The 22,395-nt window shown below is 47.4% G+C and overlaps 1 protein-coding gene across 2 annotated transcripts in view; it reads left to right on the top strand.

The window, feature by feature from the left end:
* Nucleotides 1-501: 501 nt before the first annotated feature.
* LOC122939023 (tumor necrosis factor receptor superfamily member 16-like) overlaps nt 502-22,395 on the top strand; it is a 33,843-nt gene continuing 11,949 nt past the window's right edge. The window contains exons 1-4 of one of the 2 annotated variants that reach the window (XM_044294941.1): nt 502-748; nt 9,763-9,895; nt 11,315-11,674; nt 21,117-21,182. In XM_044294941.1, the coding sequence (XP_044150876.1) occupies nt 707-748; nt 9,763-9,895; nt 11,315-11,674; nt 21,117-21,182 (601 nt within the window). In that variant the 5' untranslated portion in view covers nt 502-706. Of the gene's footprint in view, nt 749-9,762; nt 9,900-11,314; nt 11,675-21,116; nt 21,183-22,395 lie in introns of those variants that run through there. The other variant, XM_044294942.1, reaches the window with a different exon arrangement.

Below are 22,395 nucleotides of genomic sequence, written 5' to 3'. Positions count from 1 at the left end.
GCGTCCCCTCCCCACAAATCTCCTCCCTGTCCTGATAGTTTGTTACAATGTATCAGTGCAGATAACATGTATCAGTCTGGAGCCCGGGTGTTTACATCACTGAGCATTGTCTAGACTGGACACAACTGTAACAAACCCTCAGCTGTGAGAAGACAGAGATAAGGGGAAGCTTCATCCATAACTAAGAATTGAAACCCAAGGTCTATTAGAAAGTTGCAGAACTTCAGATTCTACATGGGGTGTTAATACTTTTGCAGAGAATCAGTCAGATCTGACCTTGTTCTGCTCTGTTTGCTGTTTGCACAGACAACCCTCTGGGGGGATCCCAGCGGCAGGGCAGGGGTTAACTGCAGGCAGGGCTGGGGGGTTTGCAGGGAGTAGGAGCCATTGTCTGCTGTTCTCCTGCTCACTCCTCCCAGAACCTGCCCCTCCAGCTATCCTCATCCTCATCATCCTGCAGAGCTCTGCCTCCTTTTAGGCTCCCCTCCTCCTCCTCCTCCTCTGCTGCATTCCCTTCTTTCATGTCCTGATGGTGAGAAGGCTCAGGAGAAGGGGCATCGCTCAGACTGGCAGCGCCCGGCATTGAACTTCTTCTGATACATTGTTGCACTATGTGGATGGACTGATACAATATTTCCAGGAGTTATTGAGAGTCGTGTGGCCCCTGGATCTGGCCCCCAGCTGTTGCCATCTGTCTGGACTGAAGATGAGGACCCTCCTGACCCTCTCCCTGCTGCTCATCTCCAAGGTGGGACCTCTCTCTCCGTTACTTTCTGTGCTTTCTTTGTTAGTCGGCCGGCAGTGAAGGGGTTACTGGGGAGATGCATGACCTCATACCAACTGCAGCGTTTGATGTACCAGGGCTTCCCGGGGACTACAACTCTCAGTGTGGGCTGCCATGTTGGCTCAGGGTTGCATGCTAAGAGTTGTAGTTCCACAGAAGCCTGATATCTGTGAATTCTGTGCAGCCTCCTAGTGTGATTAAGGGGTCGGAGTCCCCAATTCCTCTATGACTCGCCCTACAGTCTGGAACTTTGGGGAGTCACAGTCGCCCTTTAGTTTGGAATTATGGGGAGTCACAGTCGCCCTTTAGTCTGGAACTTTGGGAAGATATAGTCGCCCTTAAGTCTGGATCTTTGGGGAGTCACAGTCGCCCTTTAGTCTGGAATTTGGGGAGTCACAGTCGCCCTTTAGTCTGGAATTTGGGGAGTCACAGTCGCCCTTTAGTCTGGAATTTGGGGAGTCACAGTCGCCCTTTAGTCTGGAATTTGGGGAGTCACAGTCGCCCTTTAGTCTGGAATTTGGGGAGTCACAGTCGCCCTTTAGTCTGGAACTTTGGGGAGTCACAGTCGCCCTTTAGTCTGGAATTTGGGGAGTCACAGTCGCCCTTTAGTCTGGAACTTTGGGGAATCCCAGTCGCCCTTTAGTCTGAAATTTGGAGAGTTACAGTCGCCCTTTAGTCTGGATCTTTGGGGAGTCCCAGTCGCCCTTTAGTCTAGAACTTTGGGGAGTCCCAGTCGCCCTTTAGTCTGGAATTTGGAGAGTTACAGTCGCCCTTTAGTCTGGATCTTTGGGGAGTCCCAGTCGCCCTTTAGTCTAGAACTTTGGGGAATCCCAGTCGCCCTTTAGTCTGAAATTTGGAGAGTTACAGTCGCCCTTTAGTCTGGAATTTGGGGAGTCACAGTCGCCCTTTAGTCTGGAACTTTGGGGAATCCCAGTCGCCCTTTAGTCTGAAATTTGGAGAGTTACAGTCGCCCTTTAGTCTGGATCTTTGGGGAGTCCCAGTCGCCCTTTAGTCTAGAACTTTGGGGAGTCCCAGTCGCCCTTTAGTCTGGAATTTGGGGAGATACAGTCGCCCTTTAGTCTAGAACTTTGGGGAGTCCCAGTCGCCCTTCCTGCTGGATTAGCTACAGATCCACCGTTACACCCCAAAGTGGGCGATTTTTGCAGAATGATCTCAATCTGTGAGAAATCCTCTCTCTCAGGGTTAGATGTGGCCCTAGACACAAGAGCTTACACTCTTACAGATTGAGCGCTGCCATGTGACAATCTCCATTGAGGGCACTTTTACTTTTGCAATACTGCTCCAGTAGCGCGCGGTGCCTACATGCTCAGGGCACGTAACCCGCTCCCCGGGTGGGACATCGGCCGCCGGGTGATAAAATGGCTGCCATCAGCGAGACGTCAGGAGACAAAGATGCGATGAAAGACGGGAACGTGTAGGGACCTGCCCGGCACCGTCCCTGCAGCCTCCCCGCCATCAGGCCTCGCTGACACTGAGCGCCGCTACAGGCCCTGGCGACATACGGCATCCTTAACCCTTCCTTCACCGCCTCTGCCCGCCTGTATACATATCGGGGGGGGGTCTATGAAAGTGTCACCGTTTGTAGAATTGCAATTTGCGATGGTTTTCACTGATTTCTGACGGTCAGTTGGCGACATCTGCTTTATCAGAAACGGGAGGCAATTTATGGGTTAACCCCCGAGTTACATTTGATTTGGCAGCTGATCATTAAGTCATTTTGTGTCGATCTCCTAATGGGCGGTTACGGCGAGGGCGGAGCTATGTGGCGACTTTTGTTGTGCATCTTTTGCGCCATGGGAAGGTACGCTGCGCGGTTTCATCAGATTTTAGCGCAATCTTGTAAGGACAGAGAATTCTTATGTCGGTAGAAGTTGTCGCCCAGCTTTCCCAGAAGCAGAGTGATTTTGGGGGCACCCCGCTGTTCCGGGCAGGTTCCCAGGGTTTCGCCCCCGACGCGGTGTTGGGTGCGATGGGCCGTAGATCCGCAGCAGGATTTCTCTCGTTAACACATTATTTGTTCGCTGATGTTGGCCGATTTCCAGACTTCGCCCCCCACATCACCCCGTGGATGGCTCAGGTCTGAAGAGGGGCCCCGAAGTTACCCCTGGGGGGGCGTTCCTCTGGTGCCTATGACAATTCTTCCTGCCCAGCACAGCTTTGGGTAGATCATGCGCCCGCTGCCAGATTCTGGCAAATTGTACAAATGAAAACTGTGGCTTTCTAATAGACTTTGTGCTTACAATTCCGCTTAATTTTTCAAGATCTCTGCTTGCTGTGAGTGAATGAGAACATTCTTGTTTACTTCCAGCAACCGAAATCTGGAAGCTTTGTTACAATTGTATCCAGTCCAGGCAAAAATCCTCTGTGAGTTATTACCCATCCTACATTATACCTGCGCCGATACATTGTTGCAATCTGGGCAGAAGAGAGATACTGAATACAATTGTAACAAACCCTCAGCTGTGAGAAGTATTAGCTCTGGATGGGGTTTTATCTCCATGAATGTTCCAGGAAGGATAAGCGGCGAATGGCCGAGGGTCCCCACCGGCAGATGAAGCCCCCACTTCTTCTGCTTCTTTTGGGGCTCATTTACTAATCCCGTCTAATATTACGAGTGGCGGAGGCGGAATATTACCAGTGGCGCACCTCCCCATGGAGCCGTCTCCCTTATTTCTCTGCCTCTTGGTTGGCTTACTTTATACCGAAAAACTGGCGCGTTTTCCGAATCTGATTTAGCCATGCCCGCTTTTCTAGACGCCTTATAAACGTTTCTAGGGAGGCGCAAAAAGAGGCTAAAACCCGTAATAAACGCAGCGCGCGCAAATAACAGGATTAGGAATTCTGCATCAATGTTTCATGTTTGCAACAATGTTGCGATGCCTTCGGTTACATTGTAGCGAGTCGCGCGGCTTCTGATCTATTGTGTCTCTCCACCCCCCCCCCCCCCCATAAGAGGGTCTCTTCTGTTGCGCAATCGTGGACCCTGCAGCGTCCACACAGCGGAGGGGGTTGCGCAACCTATTCAGGCTTCATCTTGGATCCAGCCTTAAAGGGGATGCTCGTTTTTTAACCTTTTCTGTACACGGTTGCGCCATTTTTATGGATTTTTTGTTAATCTCCAGTGCAGCAGTTATGGCGGTCATTATTGTACTTTTTGTCATAGCGCTATGCTTTTTTTTTCCGTATTCCACCCCCCCCCCCCCCGGCCGTGGCGTTTACTCTGGATGTATGTTAGAAGCGTCCCTGAACGCAGTCAGTAAATAGATGTATCTGAGCCGGAGGAGGGGCGGCGCGGCGGTTGAACGGGCTCTTTCAGCAGAGAGAAGCGTCTCATTCATCCCCCTGAACGCGGCTTCTCGGCCTCAGTAATTAAGCGGTCAGAGCTTAGAGAAACCACATTTACTCTGCCGGTTCCTGTGCAGATAATTGGCCGGCCGCGCAGCGGGGGGCACCGATGCCATGCGCCGAGAATGCCACTGTTACAATTTGTGAAATGGCAACTTCCTAGGTGATCCCAGAGGGGCATCAGTCATTGAAATGCGTTGGGGGAGCTAAAGCCGGATCCTGCCCATAGACTTGCATTGGAGCAAAGCAAAAATCGCCCAACTGTGTGAAGCAGGGCCAGGTGGCTAGAGGGCTGTGGATGCTGAAGGGTTAACAGGGCGCTATGGCTGCCGGAGCGTTTTACCTGCCCGGTGACGGGGAGCGGCTGGGATGATTGTTATTGTCTGGATCCGCGTCCTCGCCGGTTACTTTCTCTTGACTCTGCCATCTTGCGGTGTCGCAATCCGTGACTCACCATTGCGGCCTCACGTGTTTATCCCCAGGACCTGTCTGTGGCTCGGTGCCGGTGACATGAAGGCGCGTCTGTCGGCCTTTCCCAAATTTAATTCGGAAATCGATGCCGCTGAGAGGCGTCTCCTAAAGGCGTGTGGGTGTGAGGGGGATACGCAACGGGCGTTGTATCCTGCCGCCATATTGTACTGAGGGCACTCATCTGTAGGTGGCCACTACACCAGGGGCCTGGGGCGCAGTTTGAGCCTCGTACCCCCAGCGATAATGTCTATGGGCTGGGGGGGGGTCCTGAGCCTGCACCAGCAGGGGGCGCATGTCCAGTCTGGATTGCAAGGACCCCTGTAGCAGACTGGCACAGGTGTGGAGCTGCCCCCCTATATGTGGGGGCAGCAGACTGTGGCCTCCTGGTGGTCCAGTTACCCCCCTGTGATCAGCGCTGTCCGCCATGACCCCGGAGGGAGGGTCTGTGTAAGAACTCTGATGCTGTGATGTGAATGGAAACGGTTACAAAAACTCTGTCAAAGCTGGGTGACAACGATATGACCATTCCAAGTCCATTTCTGGTCCTCCTGGGTTGTCGCCGTGGTCTGAAGGCCGCGTCTTCCTACGTGACAGATCAGGGTTGCAGATATTCTGGTGCTGTTGGGTTTTTGGGGTTCACCCCTCCCCCGCGGGGCGTCCTCTGATGTCTCTCCCCGGGGAGTCGGCTCCATCCTCCTCAAACATGGTGCTGGTTGTAATCCGATAGTCGTCCTAATGAGAACAAGACCCGAGTGGGGGGGATTCCCGAATGTGTCCATTAACCCTCCGCAGCCTGGTGACCGCACGACGAGGGGGGGGCAGATTCTCCTCAGTACTAAGGGCACCATTTAAAGGCGCAGTACATTTTCTATGGGTTAATGCCATTTTGGGGTGCAGCCTCCCACAGCATGGCTATCGTGGCTGGACCCCCCTTCATTAGATGACTGTACGAGGGCCCCTCTATCTGGACCAGGACACGAGGGCCCCGCCCTGATGGCGACACATTCGGGATAAGATTACAGGATTTTAGTAAATCTCATTCCTCAGACATCTTCATGGTGTGACTGGTGGACGGTCCCTGCACTGGTCCTGTTAGTGTCCGCACTGAGTGGAGCTGCCCTTTAAGCCCCCCAGTGGGGCGTAGAACAAGGCCGTGCTGTGCGCCCCTCCCGCCGGGTGTTTGTTCAGCTCCGGCCCCAATTAAATAAACTACATGCAACCCACAGACTGGCACCTGGCCCCCCCGCCCAACCTGCCAGGGGCCCCACAGTCCAGCACCCCAGACACAGGGCCAGTGTGCCAGCACCCTGCCCCCAAGAGCTGACAGTCTAATGCAGGGGTGTATGTGAGTATCACACAGGACAGGATTAGATACACAGCTCAGCAGACAGTATCACACAGGATAGGATTAGATACACAGCTCAGCAGACAGTATCGCACAGGATAGGATTAGATACACAGTTCAGCAGACAGTATCGCACAGGATAGGATTAGATACACAGTTCAGCAGACAATATTGCACAGGATAGGATTAGATACACAGCTCAGCAGACAGTATCACACAGGATAGTATTAGATACACAGCTCAGCAGACAGTATCACACAGGATAGGATTAGATACACAGCTCAGCAGACAGTATCACACAGGATAGGATTAGATACACAGCTCAGCAGACAGTATCACACAGGATAGGATTAGATACACAGCTCAGCAGACTGTATCACACAGGATAGGATTAGATACACAGCTCAGCAGTCAGTATCACACAGGATAGGATTAGATACACAGCTCAGCAGACAGTATCACACAGGACAGGATTAGATACACAGCTCAGCAGACAGTATCACACAGGAGAGGATTAGATACATAGCTCAGCAGTCAGTATCACACAGGATAGGATTAGATACACAGCTCAGCAGACAGTATCACACAGGATAGGATTAGATACACAGCTCAGCAGACAGTATCACACAGGATAGGATTAGATACACAGCTCAGCAGACAGTATCACACAGGATAGGATTAGATACACAGCTCAGCAGACAGTATCACACAGGACAGGATTAGATACACAGCTCAGCAGACAGTATCACACAGGACAGGATTAGATACACAGCTCAGCAGACAGTATCACACAGGATAGGATTAGATACACAGCTCAGCAGACAGTATCACACAGGATAGGATTAGATACACAGCTCAGCAGACAGTATCACACAGGACAGGATTAGATACACAGCTCAGCAGACAGTATCACACAGGATAGGATTAGATACACAGCTCAGCAGGACAGTATCACACAGGATAGGATTAGATACACAGCTCAGCAGACAGTATCACACAGGACAGGATTAGATACACAGCTCAGCAGACAGTATCACACAGGACTAGGATTAGATACACAGCTCAGCAGACAGTATCACACAGGATAGGATTAGATACACAGCTCAGCAGACAGTATCACACAGGATAGGATTAGATACACAGCTCAGCAGACAGTATCACACAGGACAGGATTAGATACACAGCTCAGCAGACAGTATCACACAGGATAGGATTAGATACACAGCTCAGCAGACAGTATCACACAGGATAGGATTAGATACACAGCTCAGCAGACAGTATCACACAGGATAGGATTAGATACACAGCTCAGCAGACAGTATCACACAGGATAGGATTAGATACACAGCTCAGCAGACAGTATCACACAGGATAGGATTAGATACACAGCTCAGCAGACAGTATCACACAGGATAGGATTAGATACACAGCTCAGCAGACAGTATCACACAGGATAGGATTAGATACACAGCTCAGCAGACAGTATCACACAGGATAGGATTAGATACACAGCTCAGCAGACAGTATCACACAGGATAGGATTAGATACACAGCTCAGCAGGACAGTATCACACAGGATAGGATTAGATACACAGCTCAGCAGACAGTATCACACAGGATAGGATTAGATACACAGCTCAGCAGACAGTATCACACAGGATAGGATTAGATACACAGCTCAGCAGACAGTATCACACAGGGTAGGATTAGATACACAGCTCAGCAGACAATATCACACAGGATAGGATTAGATACACAGCTCAGCAGACAGTATCACACAGGATAGGATTAGATACACAGCTCAGCAGACAGTATCACTCATGATAGGATTAGATACACAGCTCAGTAGACAGTATCACACAGGATAGGATTAGATGCACAGCTCAGCAGGGAGTATCACACAGGAGAGGATTAGATACACAGCTCAGCAGACAGTATCACACAGGATAGGATTAGATACACAGCTCAGCAGACAGTATCACACAGGATAGGATTAGATACACAGCTCAGCAGACAGCATCACATAGGATAGGATTAGATACACAGCTCAGCAGACAGTATCACACAGGATAGGATTAGATACACAGCTCAGCAGACAGTATCACACAGGACAGGATTAGATACACAGCTCAGCAGGGAGTATCACACAGGATAGGATTAGATACACAGCTCAGCAGACCGTACCACACAGGATAGGATTAGATACACAGCTCAGCAGACAGTATCACACAGGACAGGATTAGATACACAGCTCAGCAGACAGTATCACACAGGACAGGATTAGATACACAGCTCAGCAGACAGTATCACACAGGACAGGATTAGATACACAGCTCAGCAGACAGTATCACACAGGATAGGATTAGATCGGATCCAGTCTCATTAATATAATGGGGAGTGTAGTGCTTCTATAGTAACAGTACATGATGGGGAGTGTAGTGCTTCTATAGTAACAGTACATGATGGGGAGTGTAGTGCTTCTATAGTAACAGTACATGATGGGGAGGGTAGTGCTTCTATAGTAACAGTACATGATGGGGAGTGTAGTGCTTCTATAGTAACAGTACATGATGGGGAGGGTAGTGCTTCTATAGTAACAGTACATGATGGGGAGTGTAGTGCTTCTATAGTAACAGTACATGATGGGGAGGGTAGTGCTTCTATAGTAACAGTACATGATGGGGAGTGTAGTGCTTCTATAGTAACAGTACATGATGGGGAGGGTAGTGCTTCTATAGTAACAGTACATGATGGGGAGTGTAGTGCTTCTATAGTAACAGTACATGATGGGGAGTGTAGTGCTTCTATAGTAACAGTACATGATGGGGAGTGTAGTGCTTCTATAGTAACAGTACATGATGGGGAGTGTAGTGCTTCTATAGTAACAGTACATGATGGGGAGTGTAGTGCTTCTATAGTAACAGTACATGATGGGGAGGGTAGTGCTTCTATAGTAACAGTACATGATGGGGAGTGTAGTGCTTCTATAGTAACAGTACATGATGGGGAGGGTAGTGCTTCTATAGTAACAGTACATGATGGGGAGTGTAGTGCTTCTATAGTAACAGTACATGATGGGGAGTGTAGTGCTTCTGTCAGCCAGTTTCACAGTCACAGGCTTAGATACCTCACTGATTACAGGACAGGGGCTTTGATGTGTAAATTGGGGCAGGAAGTTGTCAGGATGTCGCCCCCTTTTATCTTGTCTCGGCCTCAGGGGGTCACAAACTTAAAAGAAGCTTCACTGTGTATATAAGGGCGAAGGTGTTATAGTGTTATATCCCCCCAGGGGGTTTCGGGGGGGGGGGCTGAAACTGACTCGGGTCCCAGGACTTCATATACTCTTGGCTGACTGTGAACTTTCAGGAGGGGGGTTAACCTCTTCTGTGCTGGAGTGCAGATCTGCAGAGTATGTACTATGGCCACCATTCCCTACTGGGCTCCCCTGTGTTCTGGGGGGACTCCCGGTGCCTACTGCAAAAAATATACACCCCCTTTCAATTAATATGGTGCCATTTACAAGGGGGAAGGGCGGAATCTTAGAATTTAGTTTTATCTTTAAGGGAGAGCGACCAACAGATGTAGCAGAGCTGAGTTTGTTTATGCCTTATCTTAACAATGCAGCTTTAAAGGGCAAGTGAATAATTTATTAGCCCCTGGATGGCTGCCCTTCATGTGGGGTGGGGTCACTTTAAATGACTCCTGATGTCAGCTGTTCCCTGTGCTGGGGGTTAGATTGCAAGCTCTGCTGGTTCAGGGGCTGCACCGTCTAACTTGTTGTCTCCATTGCTTGCAGGTGGCTGTGGGGGACACGTGTCCGAGCGGTCGGTATACACAGGCCGGGGGGTGCTGCTCCCTCTGCCCCCCGGGTTACGGGGTGTCCGTCCCCTGTGGAGAATCGGATACGGTGTGCGAGCCGTGCAGAAAAAGTAAGTGACGTCTCCGGTCCAGGGGCTCTGGGAAAGCTGGGTGACACCCCTGCAGCGGCTCTAGCGTCTGTCAGGTTGTAGGAAAGCGGCTCTAGCGTCTGTCAGGTTGTAGGAAAGCTGGGTGACACCCCCTGCAGCGGCTCTAGCGTCTGTCAGGTTGTAGGAAAGCTGGGTGACACCCCCTGCAGCGGCTCTAGTGTCTGTCAGGTTGTAGGAAAGCTGGGTGACACCCCCTGCAGCCGCTCTAGTGTCTGTCAGGTTGTAGGAAAGCTGGGTGACACCCCCTGCAGCCGCTCTAGCGTCTGTCAGGTTGTAGGAAAGCTGGGTGACACCCCCTGCAGCCGCTCTAGCGTCTGTCAGGTTGTAGGAAAGCTGGGTGACACCCCCTGCAGCCGCTCTAGCGTCTGTCAGGTTGTAGGAAAGCTGGGTGACACCCCTGCAGCGGCTCTAGCGTCTGTCAGGTTGTAGGAAAGCTGGGTGACACCCCTGCAGCGGCTCTAGCGTCTGTCAGGTTGTAGGAAAGCTGGGTGACACCCCTGCAGCGGCTCTAGCTTCTGTCAGGTTGTAGGAAAGCTGGGTGACACCCCTGCAGCGGCTCTAGTGTCTGTCAGGTTGTAGGAAAGCTGGGTGACACCCCTGCAGCCGCTCTAGCGTCTGTCAGGTTGTAGGAAAGCTGGGTGACACCCCCTGCAGCGGCTCTAGCGTCTGTCAGGTTGTAGGAAAGCTGGGTGACACCCCCTGCAGCGGCTCTAGCGTCTGTCAGGTTGTAGGAAAGCTGGGTGACACCCCCTGCAGCGGCTCTAGTGTCTGTCAGGTTGTAGGAAAGCTGGGTGACACCCCCTGCAGCCGCTCTAGCGTCTGTCAGGTTGTAGGAAAGCTGGGTGACACCCCCTGCAGCGGCTCTAGTGTCTGTCAGGTTGTAGGAAAGCTGGGTGACACCCCCTGCAGCGGCTCTAGTGTCTGTCAGGTTGTAGGAAAGCTGGGTGACACCCCCTGCAGCCGCTCTAGCGTCTGTCAGGTTGTAGGAAAGCTGGGTGACACCCCTGCAGCGGCTCTAGTGTCTATCAGGTTGTAGGAAAGCTGGGTGACACCCCCTGTAGCGGCTCTAGCGTCTGTCAGGTTGTAGGAAAGCTGGGTGACACCCCTGCAGCGGCTCTAGTGTCTGTCAGGTTGTAGGAAAGCTGGGTGACACCCCTGGCAGCAGATATAGTGTCACACAGCTGTTGCCACCCAGCTTTCCTGGGCGATACCTCTGCCTGGGTGATGCCTTGTAATTGCTCCAGTGGCTTCTACCCATCGGTCTGCCACCACACTTGGTATCGGGTGGTCACCCAGCTTTCCTGGCGCCCTGAACAGCCAGTCTCCCCGCTTCTGCAGAACGCTGTGCTGTAATATTATAATGAACTTCTGTTTTTGCAGATTCCACCTTCTCCGATGTGTCCAGTGCCACTGCGGGGTGCCAGCCCTGCTCCAGCTGCCAGGGTGCCATGCAGTCCGTGCACTCCACCTGCACCCCCACACAAGACACCGCCTGCCACTGTCCTGACGGCCACTACCTCAGTGACGGCGTCTGCCTCGCCTGCCAGGTGTGCTCCAAAGGCCATGGCGCCAAGACGCCCTGCAGCCGCACCGAGAACACGGAGTGCCAGCTCTGCCCGCCGGGCTCCTACTCAGAGGTGAAGAGCAGCGTGTCCCCCTGCCTGCCCTGCCGGACCCAGTGCCTGGAGAGCGAGGTCCAGATCGGGGACTGCACGCCGCTCCACGACTTCCTCTGTATGAGTAAGTGCGCGCTCTGCAACTTTCTAATATACTGTGCCCACTCCTCAATATCTCTGTTTGCTGACAATGACAAGAAGCAGTGATGTTTACATCCAAAAACCCACCCTGACCTCATCCTGCTCACAGCTGAAGGTTTGCTACAACTGTATCCGGGCCTGACAATCCTCTGTGATGACTCCAGACGGATACGTTTTATACCTGCGCTGTTACATTGTAACATCCTGAAGAGCCTCTCCCTGGGCACAACTGTAACAAACAATCAGCTGTGAGAAGTATTAAGTCAGGTTGGCTTTACACCCTCTGCAATGTAAAGAATGGAATTCACTGCCAGCAAGCAGAGATTTTGAAAACGGTGATGATTTTAATAATGTGGAAAAACAACCAGCAGGTGAGTGTGTGTAAACCGCAGAGGACCTGAATATACCGCACTCTGATTATGGCAGACACGGCTCGTTTTAGAGGTGTGGCCTAATGCGATGCAAGTGTGCGCCACGTGTAAACTGCGCGTGCGACATTCCTGGATAATATACTGGACACCGACTCCGATCAGGCGCCAGAGAAGAAGAAATGGTGATTGGCGCAAACTCTGTGCGACATTCCGGATACGCAAATTACCGAATGTCCGCATTCTGTATCATGTACAGACCACCTGCTGCATCGTCACATGTGAACATGACCTCATATATGCAGTATTATAGTAGTTATATTCTTGTACATGGGAGCAGTATTATAGTAGTTATATTCTTGTACATAGGAGCAGTATTATAGTAGTTATATTCCTGTACATGGGAGCAGTATGATAGTAGTTATATTCTTGTACATGGGAGCAGTATTATAGTAGTTATATTCTTGTACATAGGAGCAGTATTATAGTAGTTATATTCTTGTACATAGGAGCAGTATTATAGTAGTTATATTCTTGTACATGGGAGCAGTATTATAGTAGTTATATTCTTGTACATAGGAGCAGTATTATAGCAGTTATATTCTTGTACATAGGAGCAGTATTATAGTAGTTATATTCTTGTACATAGGAGCGGTATTATAGTAGTTATATCCCTGTACATAGGAGCAGTATTATAGTAGTTATATTCTTGTACATAGGAGCAGTATTATAGTAGTTATATTCTTGTACATAGGAGCAGTATTATAGTAGTTATATTCTTGTACATAGGAGGCAGTATTATAGTAGTTATATTCTTGTACATAGGAGGCAGTATTATAGTAGTTATATTCTTGTACATAGGAGCAGTATTATAGTAGTAATATTCTTGTACATAGGAGGCAGTATTATAGTAGTTATATTCTTGTACATAGGAGGCAGTATTATAGTAGTTATATTCTTGTACATAGGAGGCAGTATTATAGTAGTTATATTCTTGTACATAGGAGCAGTATTATAGTAGTTATATTCTTGTACATAGGAGGCAGTATTATAGTAGTTATATTCCTGTACATAGGAGCAGTATTATAGTAGTAATATTCTTGTACATAGAAGGCAGTATTATAGTAGTTATATTCTTGTACATAGGAGGCAGTATTATAGTAGTTATATTCTTGTACATAGGAGCAGTATTATAGTAGTAATATTCTTGTACATAGAAGGCAGTATTATAGTAGTTATATTCTTGTACATAGGAGGCAGTATTATAGTAGTTATATTCTTGTACATAGGAGGCAGTATTATAGTAGTTATATTCTTGTACATAGGAGCAGTATTATAGCAGTTATATTCTTGTACATAGGAGCAGTATTATAGCAGTTATATTCTTGTACATAGGAGCAGTATTATAGTAGTTATATTCTTGTACATAGGAGCAGTATTATAGTAGTTATATTCTTGTACATAGGAGCAGTATTATAGTAGTTATATTCTTGTACATAGGAGCAGTATTATAGCAGTTATATTCTTGTACATAGGAGCAGTATTATAGTAGTTATATTCTTGTACATAGGAGCAGTATTATAGTAGTTATATTCTTGTACATAGGAGAAGTATTATAGCAGTTATATTCTTGTACATAGGAGCAGTATTATAGTAGTTATATTCTTGTACATAGGAGCAGTATTATAGTAGTTATATTCTTGTACATAGGAGCAGTATTATAGTAGTTATATTCTTGTACATAGGAGCAGTATTATAGTAGTTATATTCTTGTACATAGGAGCAGTATTATAGTAGCTATACTCTTGTACATAGGAGCAGTATTATAGTAGTTATATTCTTGTACATAGGAGCAGTATTACAGGTCCTTCTCAAAAAATTAGCATATTGTGATAAAGTTCATTATTTTCTGTAATGTGCTGATAAACATTAGACTTTCATATATTTTAGATTCATTACACACAACTGAAGTAGTTCAAGCCTTTTATTGTTTTAATATTGATGATTTTGGCCACAGCTCATGAAAACCCAAAATTCCTATCTCAAAAAATTAGCATATCATGAAAGGATTCTCTAAACGAGCTATTAACCTAATCATCTGAATCAACTAATTAACTCTAAACACCTGCAAAAGATTCCTGAGGCTTTTAAAAACTCCCAGCCTGGTTCATTACTCAAAACCGCAATCATGGGTCAGACTGCCGACCTGACTGCTGTCCAGAAGGCCATCATTGACACCCTCAAGCAAGAGGGTAAGACACAGAAAGAAATGTCTGAAGGAATAGGCTGTTCCCAGAGTGCTGTATCAAGGCTCCTCAGTGGGAAGTCTGTGGGAAGGAAAAAGTGTGGCAGAAAACGCTGCACAACGAGAAGAGGTGACCGGACCCTGAGGAAGATTGTGGAGAAGGACCGATTCCAGACCTTGGGGACCTGCGGAAGCAGTGGACTGAGTCTGGAGTAGAAACCTCCAGAGCCCCCGTGTACAGGCGTGTGCAGGAAATGGGCTACAGATGCCGCATTCCCCAGGAACAGCGGCAGAAGCGCCTGACCTGGGCTACAGAGAAGCAGCACTGGACTGTTGCATGTCATTCGGAAATCAAGGTGCCAGAGTCTGGAGGAAGACTGGGGGGAGGGAAATGCCAAAATGCCTGAAGTCCAGTGTCAAGTCCCCACAGTCAGTGATGGTCTGGGGTGCCATGTCAGCTGCTGGTGTTGGTCCACTGTGTTTTATCAAGGGCAGGGTCAATGCAGCCGCTATCAGGAGATTGTGGAGCACTTCATGCTTCCATCTGCTGAAAAGCTTTATGGAGATGAAGATGTCATTTTTCAGCACGACCTGGCACCTGCTCACAGCGCCAACACCACTGGTAACTGGTTTACTGACCATGGCATTACTGGGCTCAATTGGCCTGCCAACCCTCCTGACCTGAACCCCATAGAGAATCTGTGGGATATTGGGAAGAGAAAGTTGAGAGACGCAAGACCCAACACTCTGGATGAGCTTAAGGCCGCTATCGAAGCCTCCTGGGCCTCCATAACACCTCAGCAGTGCCACAGGCTGATTGCCTCCATGCCACGCCGCATTGAAGCCTCCTGGGCCTCCATAACACCTCAGCAGTGCCACAGGCTGATCGCCTCCATGCCACGCCGCATTGAAGCATCCTGGGCCTCCATAACACCTCAGCAGTGCCACAGGCTGATGGCCTCCATGCCACGCCGCATTGAAGCCTCCTGGGCCTCCATAACACCTCGGCAGTGCCACAGGCTGATGCCTCCATGCCACGCCGCATTGAAGCCTCCTGGGCCTCCATAACACCTCAGCAGTGCCACAGGCTGATTGCCTCCATGCCACGCTGCAGTGAAGCCTCCTGGGCCTCCATAACCCCTCAGCAGTGCCACAGGCGGATTGTCTCCATGCCACGCCGCATTGAAGCAGTCATTTCTGCAAAAGGATTCCCGACCAAGTATTGAGTGCAGAACTGAACATAATTATTTGAAGGTTGACTTTTTTGTATTAAAAACACTTTTCTTTTATTGGTCGGATGAAATATGCTAATTTTTTGAGATAGGAAATTTGGGTTTTCATGAGCTGTGGCCAAAATCATCAATATTAAAACAATAAAAGGCTTGAACTACTTCAGTTGTGTGTAATGAATCTAAAATATATGAAAGTCTAATGTTTATCAGCACATTACAGAAAATAATGAACTTTATCACAATATGCAAATTTTTTGAGAAGGACCTGTATAGCAGTTCTATTCTTGTACATAGGAGCAGTATTATAGTAGTTCTATTCTTGTACATAGGAGCGGTATTATAGTAGTTATATCCCTGTACATAGGAGCAGTATTATAGTAGTTATATTCTTGTACATAGGAGCAGTATTATAGTAGTTATATTCTTGTACATAGGAGCAGTATTATAGTAGTTATATTCTTGTACATAGGAGCAGTATTATAGTAGTTATATTCCTGTACATAGGAGCAGTATTATAGTAGGTGTATTTTTGTACATAGGAGCAGTATTATAGTAGTTATATTCTTGTACATAGGAGCAGTATTATAGTAGTTATATTCTTGTACATAGGAGGCGGTATTATAGTAGTTATATTCTTGTACATAGGAGGCAGTATTATAGTAGTTATATTCCTGTACATAGGAGCAGTATTATAGTAGTTATATTCTTGTAGATAGGAGGCAGTATTATAGTAGTTATATTCTTGTAGATAGGAGGCAGTATTATAGTAGTTATATTCTTGTACATAGGAGGCAGTATTATAGTAGTTATATTCTTGTACATAGCAGGCAGTATTATAGTAGTTATATTCTTGTACATAGGAGCAGTATTATAGTAGTTATATTCCTGTACATAGGAGGCAGTATTATAGTAGTTATATTCTTGTACATAGGAGCAGTATTATAGTAGTTATATTCTTGTACATAGGAGCAGTATTATAGTAGTTATATTCTTGTACATAGGAGCAGTATTATAGTAGTTATATTCCTGTACATAGGAGGCAGTATTATAGTAGTTATATTCCTGTACATAGGAGCAGTATTATAGTAGTTATATTCTTGTAGATAGGAGGCAGTATTATAGTAGTTATATTCTTGTACATAGGAGGCAGTATTATAGTAGTTATATTCTTGTACATAGCAGGCAGTATTATAGTAGTTATATTCTTGTACATAGGAGCAGTATTATAGTAGTTATATTCCTGTACATAGGAGGCAGTATTATAGTAGTTATATTCTTGTACATAGGAGCAGTATTATAGTAGTTATATTCTTGTACATAGGAGCAGTATTATAGTAGTTATATTCTTGTACATAGGAGGCAGTATTATAGTAGTTATATTCCTGTACATAGGAGGCAGTATTATAGTAGTTATATTCTTGTACATAGGAGCAGCATTATAGTAGTTATATTCCTGTACATAGGAGCAGTATTATAGTAGTTATATTCTTGTACATAGGAGCAGTATTATAGTAGTTATATTCCTGTACATAGGAGGCAGTATTATAGTAGTTATATTCTTGTACATAGGAGGCAGTATTATAGAAGGTCTCTCCTTGTATCTTAAAAAATACTAGGAGAAACTGCCATTGACATATCCGCTTGCAGACAGCTGTTTCGGGCGGCTTGCTCTTCATCAGTGTCTGGAGTAGGACTGTGTTTGGCTGAGACGCCTTGGGTGCAGGTTAGATCAGGTACTAGGGAATCCTTTCCATTAGGAGGCACTAGCGAGGCGTTTTCTTTCCGGGGGAGCACTGTGCACTCGTTATACGCCGCTGTACATTAGGTATATTGATGAGTATAAGTTCTGTTGCTTGTAAGATAAGATGTCAGGGTCTTGGAATCGGTTTGCAGTTTCTGTTGTCTTCCTCCTCATCCTCGGTTGGTGCTGACTCTGTTTCCCTTCAGTATCGGCTTCTTGTTTCCTTCTTAGACATTGTGTTAGTTTTTTTTTTTTGGGGGGGGATGTGAATGTTTTCGATGACTCCATCCTCTGACCCTCTTCAAACAGGCACTTCAAAGTCAGGAGGAGGGGGTGCAACATCTGCCTGCCGGCTGCGAGGTGCTGACAGCCGAGGGGTGTAAGGGAGGGGGAGGGGGTGCAGGGCCTGACAGAGGAGGCAGCACAAGGATCAGTCCAACTAGATGGACAGTAATAAAGGGGATCAGCGGAGCCGCAGAGGTTTACTGACCTCCACTGATCACATACCCAGCATTACAGAGCTGCATTCAAAATCCTGCAGGCTTCAGAGCTGAAAACTTCAAGCATTCCCTGTGTGTTCAATGCATGTGGAGCTTACTCTGGTTATCTGCATATTGTGATGTGTGATCCTTAGGCCCCTTTCACACGGGCGAGTTTTCCGTGCGGCGAACGTATGGCACCCGCACTAAATCCTGACCCATTCATTTCTATGGGGCTGTGCACATGAGCGATGTTTTTAACGCATCACTTGTGCGTTCAGTTGAAATCGCAGCATGCTCTATATTGTCCGATTTTGACGTGACGCAGGCCCCATAGAAGTGAATGGGGTGTGTGCAAATCGGATGGCATCCGCAAGCAAGTACGGATGCCGTGCGATTTGCACGCACGGTTGCTAGGAGACGATCGGGATGGAGACCCGATCATTATTATTTTCCCTTATAACATGGTTATAAGGGAAAATAATAGCATTCTGAATACAGACTGCATAGTACAATAGCGCTGGAGGGGTTAAAAAATAAATAAAAAATAATTTAACTCACCTTAGTCCACTTGATCGCGAGGCTGGCATCTCCTTCTGTATCCTCTACGCTGAACAGGACCTGGGGTGAGCTGCTCCATTAAATATCGGTTAAGGACCTTCGATGACGTCTCTCCGGTCATCACATGGTCTTTTACCATGGTGAATCACTATGGTAAAAGATCATGTGACGTACCATGTGATGACCGGAGTGACGTCATCGAAGGTCCTTAACCTGTATTTAATGCAGCAGCTCACCCCAGGTCCTGTTCATCAGCAGCGGAGACACAAGGAGATGCCAGCTTCGCGAGCAAGTGGACTAAGGTGAGTTAAATTTTATTTTATTTTTTAACCCCTCTAGCGCTGGTTTACTATGCATTCTGTATTCAGAATGCTATTATTTTCCCTTATAACCATGGTATAAGGGAAAATAATACAATCTTCAGAACATCAATCCCAAGCCCGAACTTCTATGAAAAAGTTCGGGTTTGGGTACCAAACATGCGCGACTTTTCTCACGCGAGTGCAACGCATGACAATGTTTTGCACTCGCGTGGGAAAATCCCGCATTTTCCCGCAACGCACCCGGCTCTTATCCGGGCAAAAAAACTGACGCCCGTGTGAAAGAGGCCTTAGGCCCCTTTCACACTGGCGAGTATTCCGCGCGGGTGCGATGCGTGAGGTGAACGCACTGAATCCTGACCCATTCATTTCTATGGGGCTGTTCACATGAGCGGTGATTTTCACGCATCACTTATGCGTTGCGTGAAAATCGCAGCATGCTCCTCTTTGTGCGTTGCGGTGCGATAATCCACGCAACGCAGGCCCCATAGAAGTGAATGGGGTTGCGTGGAAATCGCAAGCAAGTGCAGATGCGGTGCGATTTTCACGCATGGGTTCTAGGTGACAGTCTTTTCACTGTATTATTTCCCCTTACAACATGGTTATAAGGGAAAATAATAGCATTCTGACTACAGAATGCATAGTATAATAGGGCTGGAGGGGTTAAAAAAATAAAAAAGTTAACTCACCTTATCCTCTTGTTCGCGTAGTTCGTTCCCGGTCTGTTCTTTACTAGCTGTGGGCTTGGGCTGAATGACCTGTGGTGACGTCAGATCACATGCTCCATCACCACGGTGATGGACCATGTGATTGGAGCATGTGATCTGACGTCACCAACAAGCTCTGAAGCCTACGCGAACAAGAGGATAAGGTGAGTTAACTTTTTTATTTTTTTAACCCTTCCAGCCCTATTATACTATGCATTCTGTAGTCAGAATGCTATTATTTTCCCTTATAACCATGTTATAAGGGGAAATAATACAATCTTCAGAACATCAATCCACAGAAGTTCGGGTTTGGGTACCAAACATGCGCGATTTTTCTCACGCGAGTGCAACGCACGACAATGTTTTGCACTCGCATGGGAAAATTGCGCATCTTCCCGCAACGCACCCGGCTCTTATCCGGGCAAAAAACATGACGCCCGTGTGAAAGAGGCCTTACTCCTGACTCAGTGACTGCACCAGCAGAATAGTGAGTGCAGCTCTGGAGTATAATACAGGATGTAACTCAGGATCAGTACAGGATAAGTAATGTATGTACACAGTGACTGCACCAGCAGAATAGTGAGTGCAGCTCTGGAGTATAATACAGGATGTAACTCAGGATCAGTACAGGATAAGTAATGTATGTACACAGTGACTGCACCAGCAGAATAGTGAGTGCAGCTCTGGAGTATAATACAGGATGTAACTCAGGATCAGTACAGGATAAGTAATGTATGTACACAGTGACTGCACCAGCAGAATAGTGAGTGCAGCTCTGGAGTATAATACAGGATGTAACTCAGGATCAGTACAGGATAAGTAATGTATGTACACAGTGACTGCACCAGCAGAATAGTGGGTGCAGCTCTGGAGTATAATACAGGATGTAACTCAGGATCAGTACAGGATAAGTAATGTATGTACACAGTGACTGCACCAGCAGAATAGTGAGTGCAGCTCTGGAGTATAATACAGGATGTAACTCAGGATCAGTACAGGATAAGTAATGTATGTACACAGTGACTGCACCAGCAGAATAGTGGGTGCAGCTCTGGAGTATAATACAGGATGTAACTCAGGATCAGTACAGGATAAGTAATGTATGTACACAGTGACTGCACCAGCAGAATAGTGAGTGCAGCTCTGGAGTATAATACAGGATGTAACTCAGGATCAGTGCAGGATAAGTAATGTATGTACTCAGTGACTGCACCAGCAGAATAGTGAGTGCAGCTCTGGAGTATAATACAGGATGTAACTCAGGATCAGTACAGGATAAGTAATGTATGTACACAGGTACGCCACCAGTAGAATAGTGAGTGCAGCTCTGGAGTATAATACAGGATGTAACCCAGGATCAGTACAGGATAAGTAATGTATGTACATGGTGAATGCACCAGCAGAATAGTGAGTGCAGCTCTGGAGTATAATACAGGATGTAACTCAGGATCTGTACAGGATAAGTAATGTATGTACACAGTGACTGCACCAGCAGAATAGTGAGTGCAGCTCTGGAGTATAATACAGGATGTAACTCAGGATCAGTACAGGATAAGTAATGTATGTACACAGTGACTGCACCAGCAGAATAGTGAGTGCAGCTCTGGAGTATAATACAGGATGTAACTCAGGATCAGTACAGAATAAGTAATGTATGTACACAGTGACTCCACCAGCAGAATAGTGAGTGCAGCTCTGGGGTATAATACAGGATGTAACTCTATTTGTAATAGAATTAATTTACATTCTATATTTTTGTTTTTAATCACCAGATAAAGATGTGCCGATTCTGAAACGGAAGGATGATAACAGTTCGATGTTTACATCACTGGAAGACAGTAAGTGTCATCTATTTCCTCCTGTATAATAACCAGAGATTCAGATAAAGTTATTATGGTTTCTGGGAAAGCCTCAAGTGTCGCTGCATAGTGAGGCAAAATGACCACTCAGGACCCCAGTGATCGGGCAGACAGGATTTCCAGCCTCTACTGGGAACTACAACTATTATCTCTGAAAAACCAGAAAGGGGGGAACAATATCTGATAAGAGGACATTGTGGTGCTGGATGTGGGGAGGGACATTTCAGGAACCCCTTATTCTTAAGTGTCCTATACAGTGATTAAAGTTATCTGTATACCGGGTGTAATCCTCAGTATCTGCTCTTATTCTGTATATATACACTGCACAGTACCACTTCTCCTGTCCTGTATACCGGGTGTAATCCTCAGTATCTGCTCTTATTCTGTATATACACTGCACAGTACCACTTCTCCTGTCCTGTATACTGGGTGTAATCCTCAGTATCTGCTCTTATTCTGTATATATATATACACTGCACAGTACCACTTCTCCTGTCCTGTATACTGGGAGTAATCCTCAGTGTGCAGGAGCCACTGGTCGGGTGTGGTTGTGTCTGGAGGAGCTCCTGCTGATTGCTGACAAGCTACCAGGGATTGTTCCATCTATCCCAGCCCAGGCCCTGCCTCTCTCTCCCCAGGGAGCTGGTAGGGTTCTGGGCTATGAAGCGACTCAAGACCCAGGATCCTGCTTCCCGGGGTAGGCCGGCGGGAGGTAGGGGAGGTGAGCTACCGGCCTCAGTTCCATCTTCCGCCCCGGGGGTCAGAAGATCCAGCAGGAGTCGTGGTGCAGCGGCCCCTGCAGCCCCCGGAGGTGAAGCCGTGTCCATCGCCGGCGGTTCCAGGAGGGCGGACAGTAGCCCTCCAAGAGGTACGCGGAGTGCTCCTGGGGATGGGCTGGTTCCGGTTGAGGCTGATTGGGGCAACATGAAGCCCCGGGAACTAATCGCCGTTTACAGCTCCCGGATCGCGGCCTACCTCCGGGAGTTCGAGGAGGCGAATAGGACCCTTAAGAAGGTGAGGGAGCAACTAAGGCTTGAGAGGGGGAAGGTGGACAAAGCGGCCAGAAAAAACTGGCCGGAAATATCGAGAAAAATAAAAGGCTTGAAGGAAGTTATTAAAGAGCTGCAGGAAAGAATGGGGGCCATTCTGGAGAATAGTGGCCCCTTTAAGGAGAAGCTCCTGAATGACAAAA

Source organism: Bufo gargarizans, chromosome 5, assembly GCF_014858855.1.
Source record: "Bufo gargarizans isolate SCDJY-AF-19 chromosome 5, ASM1485885v1, whole genome shotgun sequence".
Taxonomy (NCBI): Eukaryota; Metazoa; Chordata; class Amphibia; order Anura; family Bufonidae; genus Bufo; species Bufo gargarizans.
This window is presented reverse-complemented; position numbering and strand designations above follow the sequence as displayed.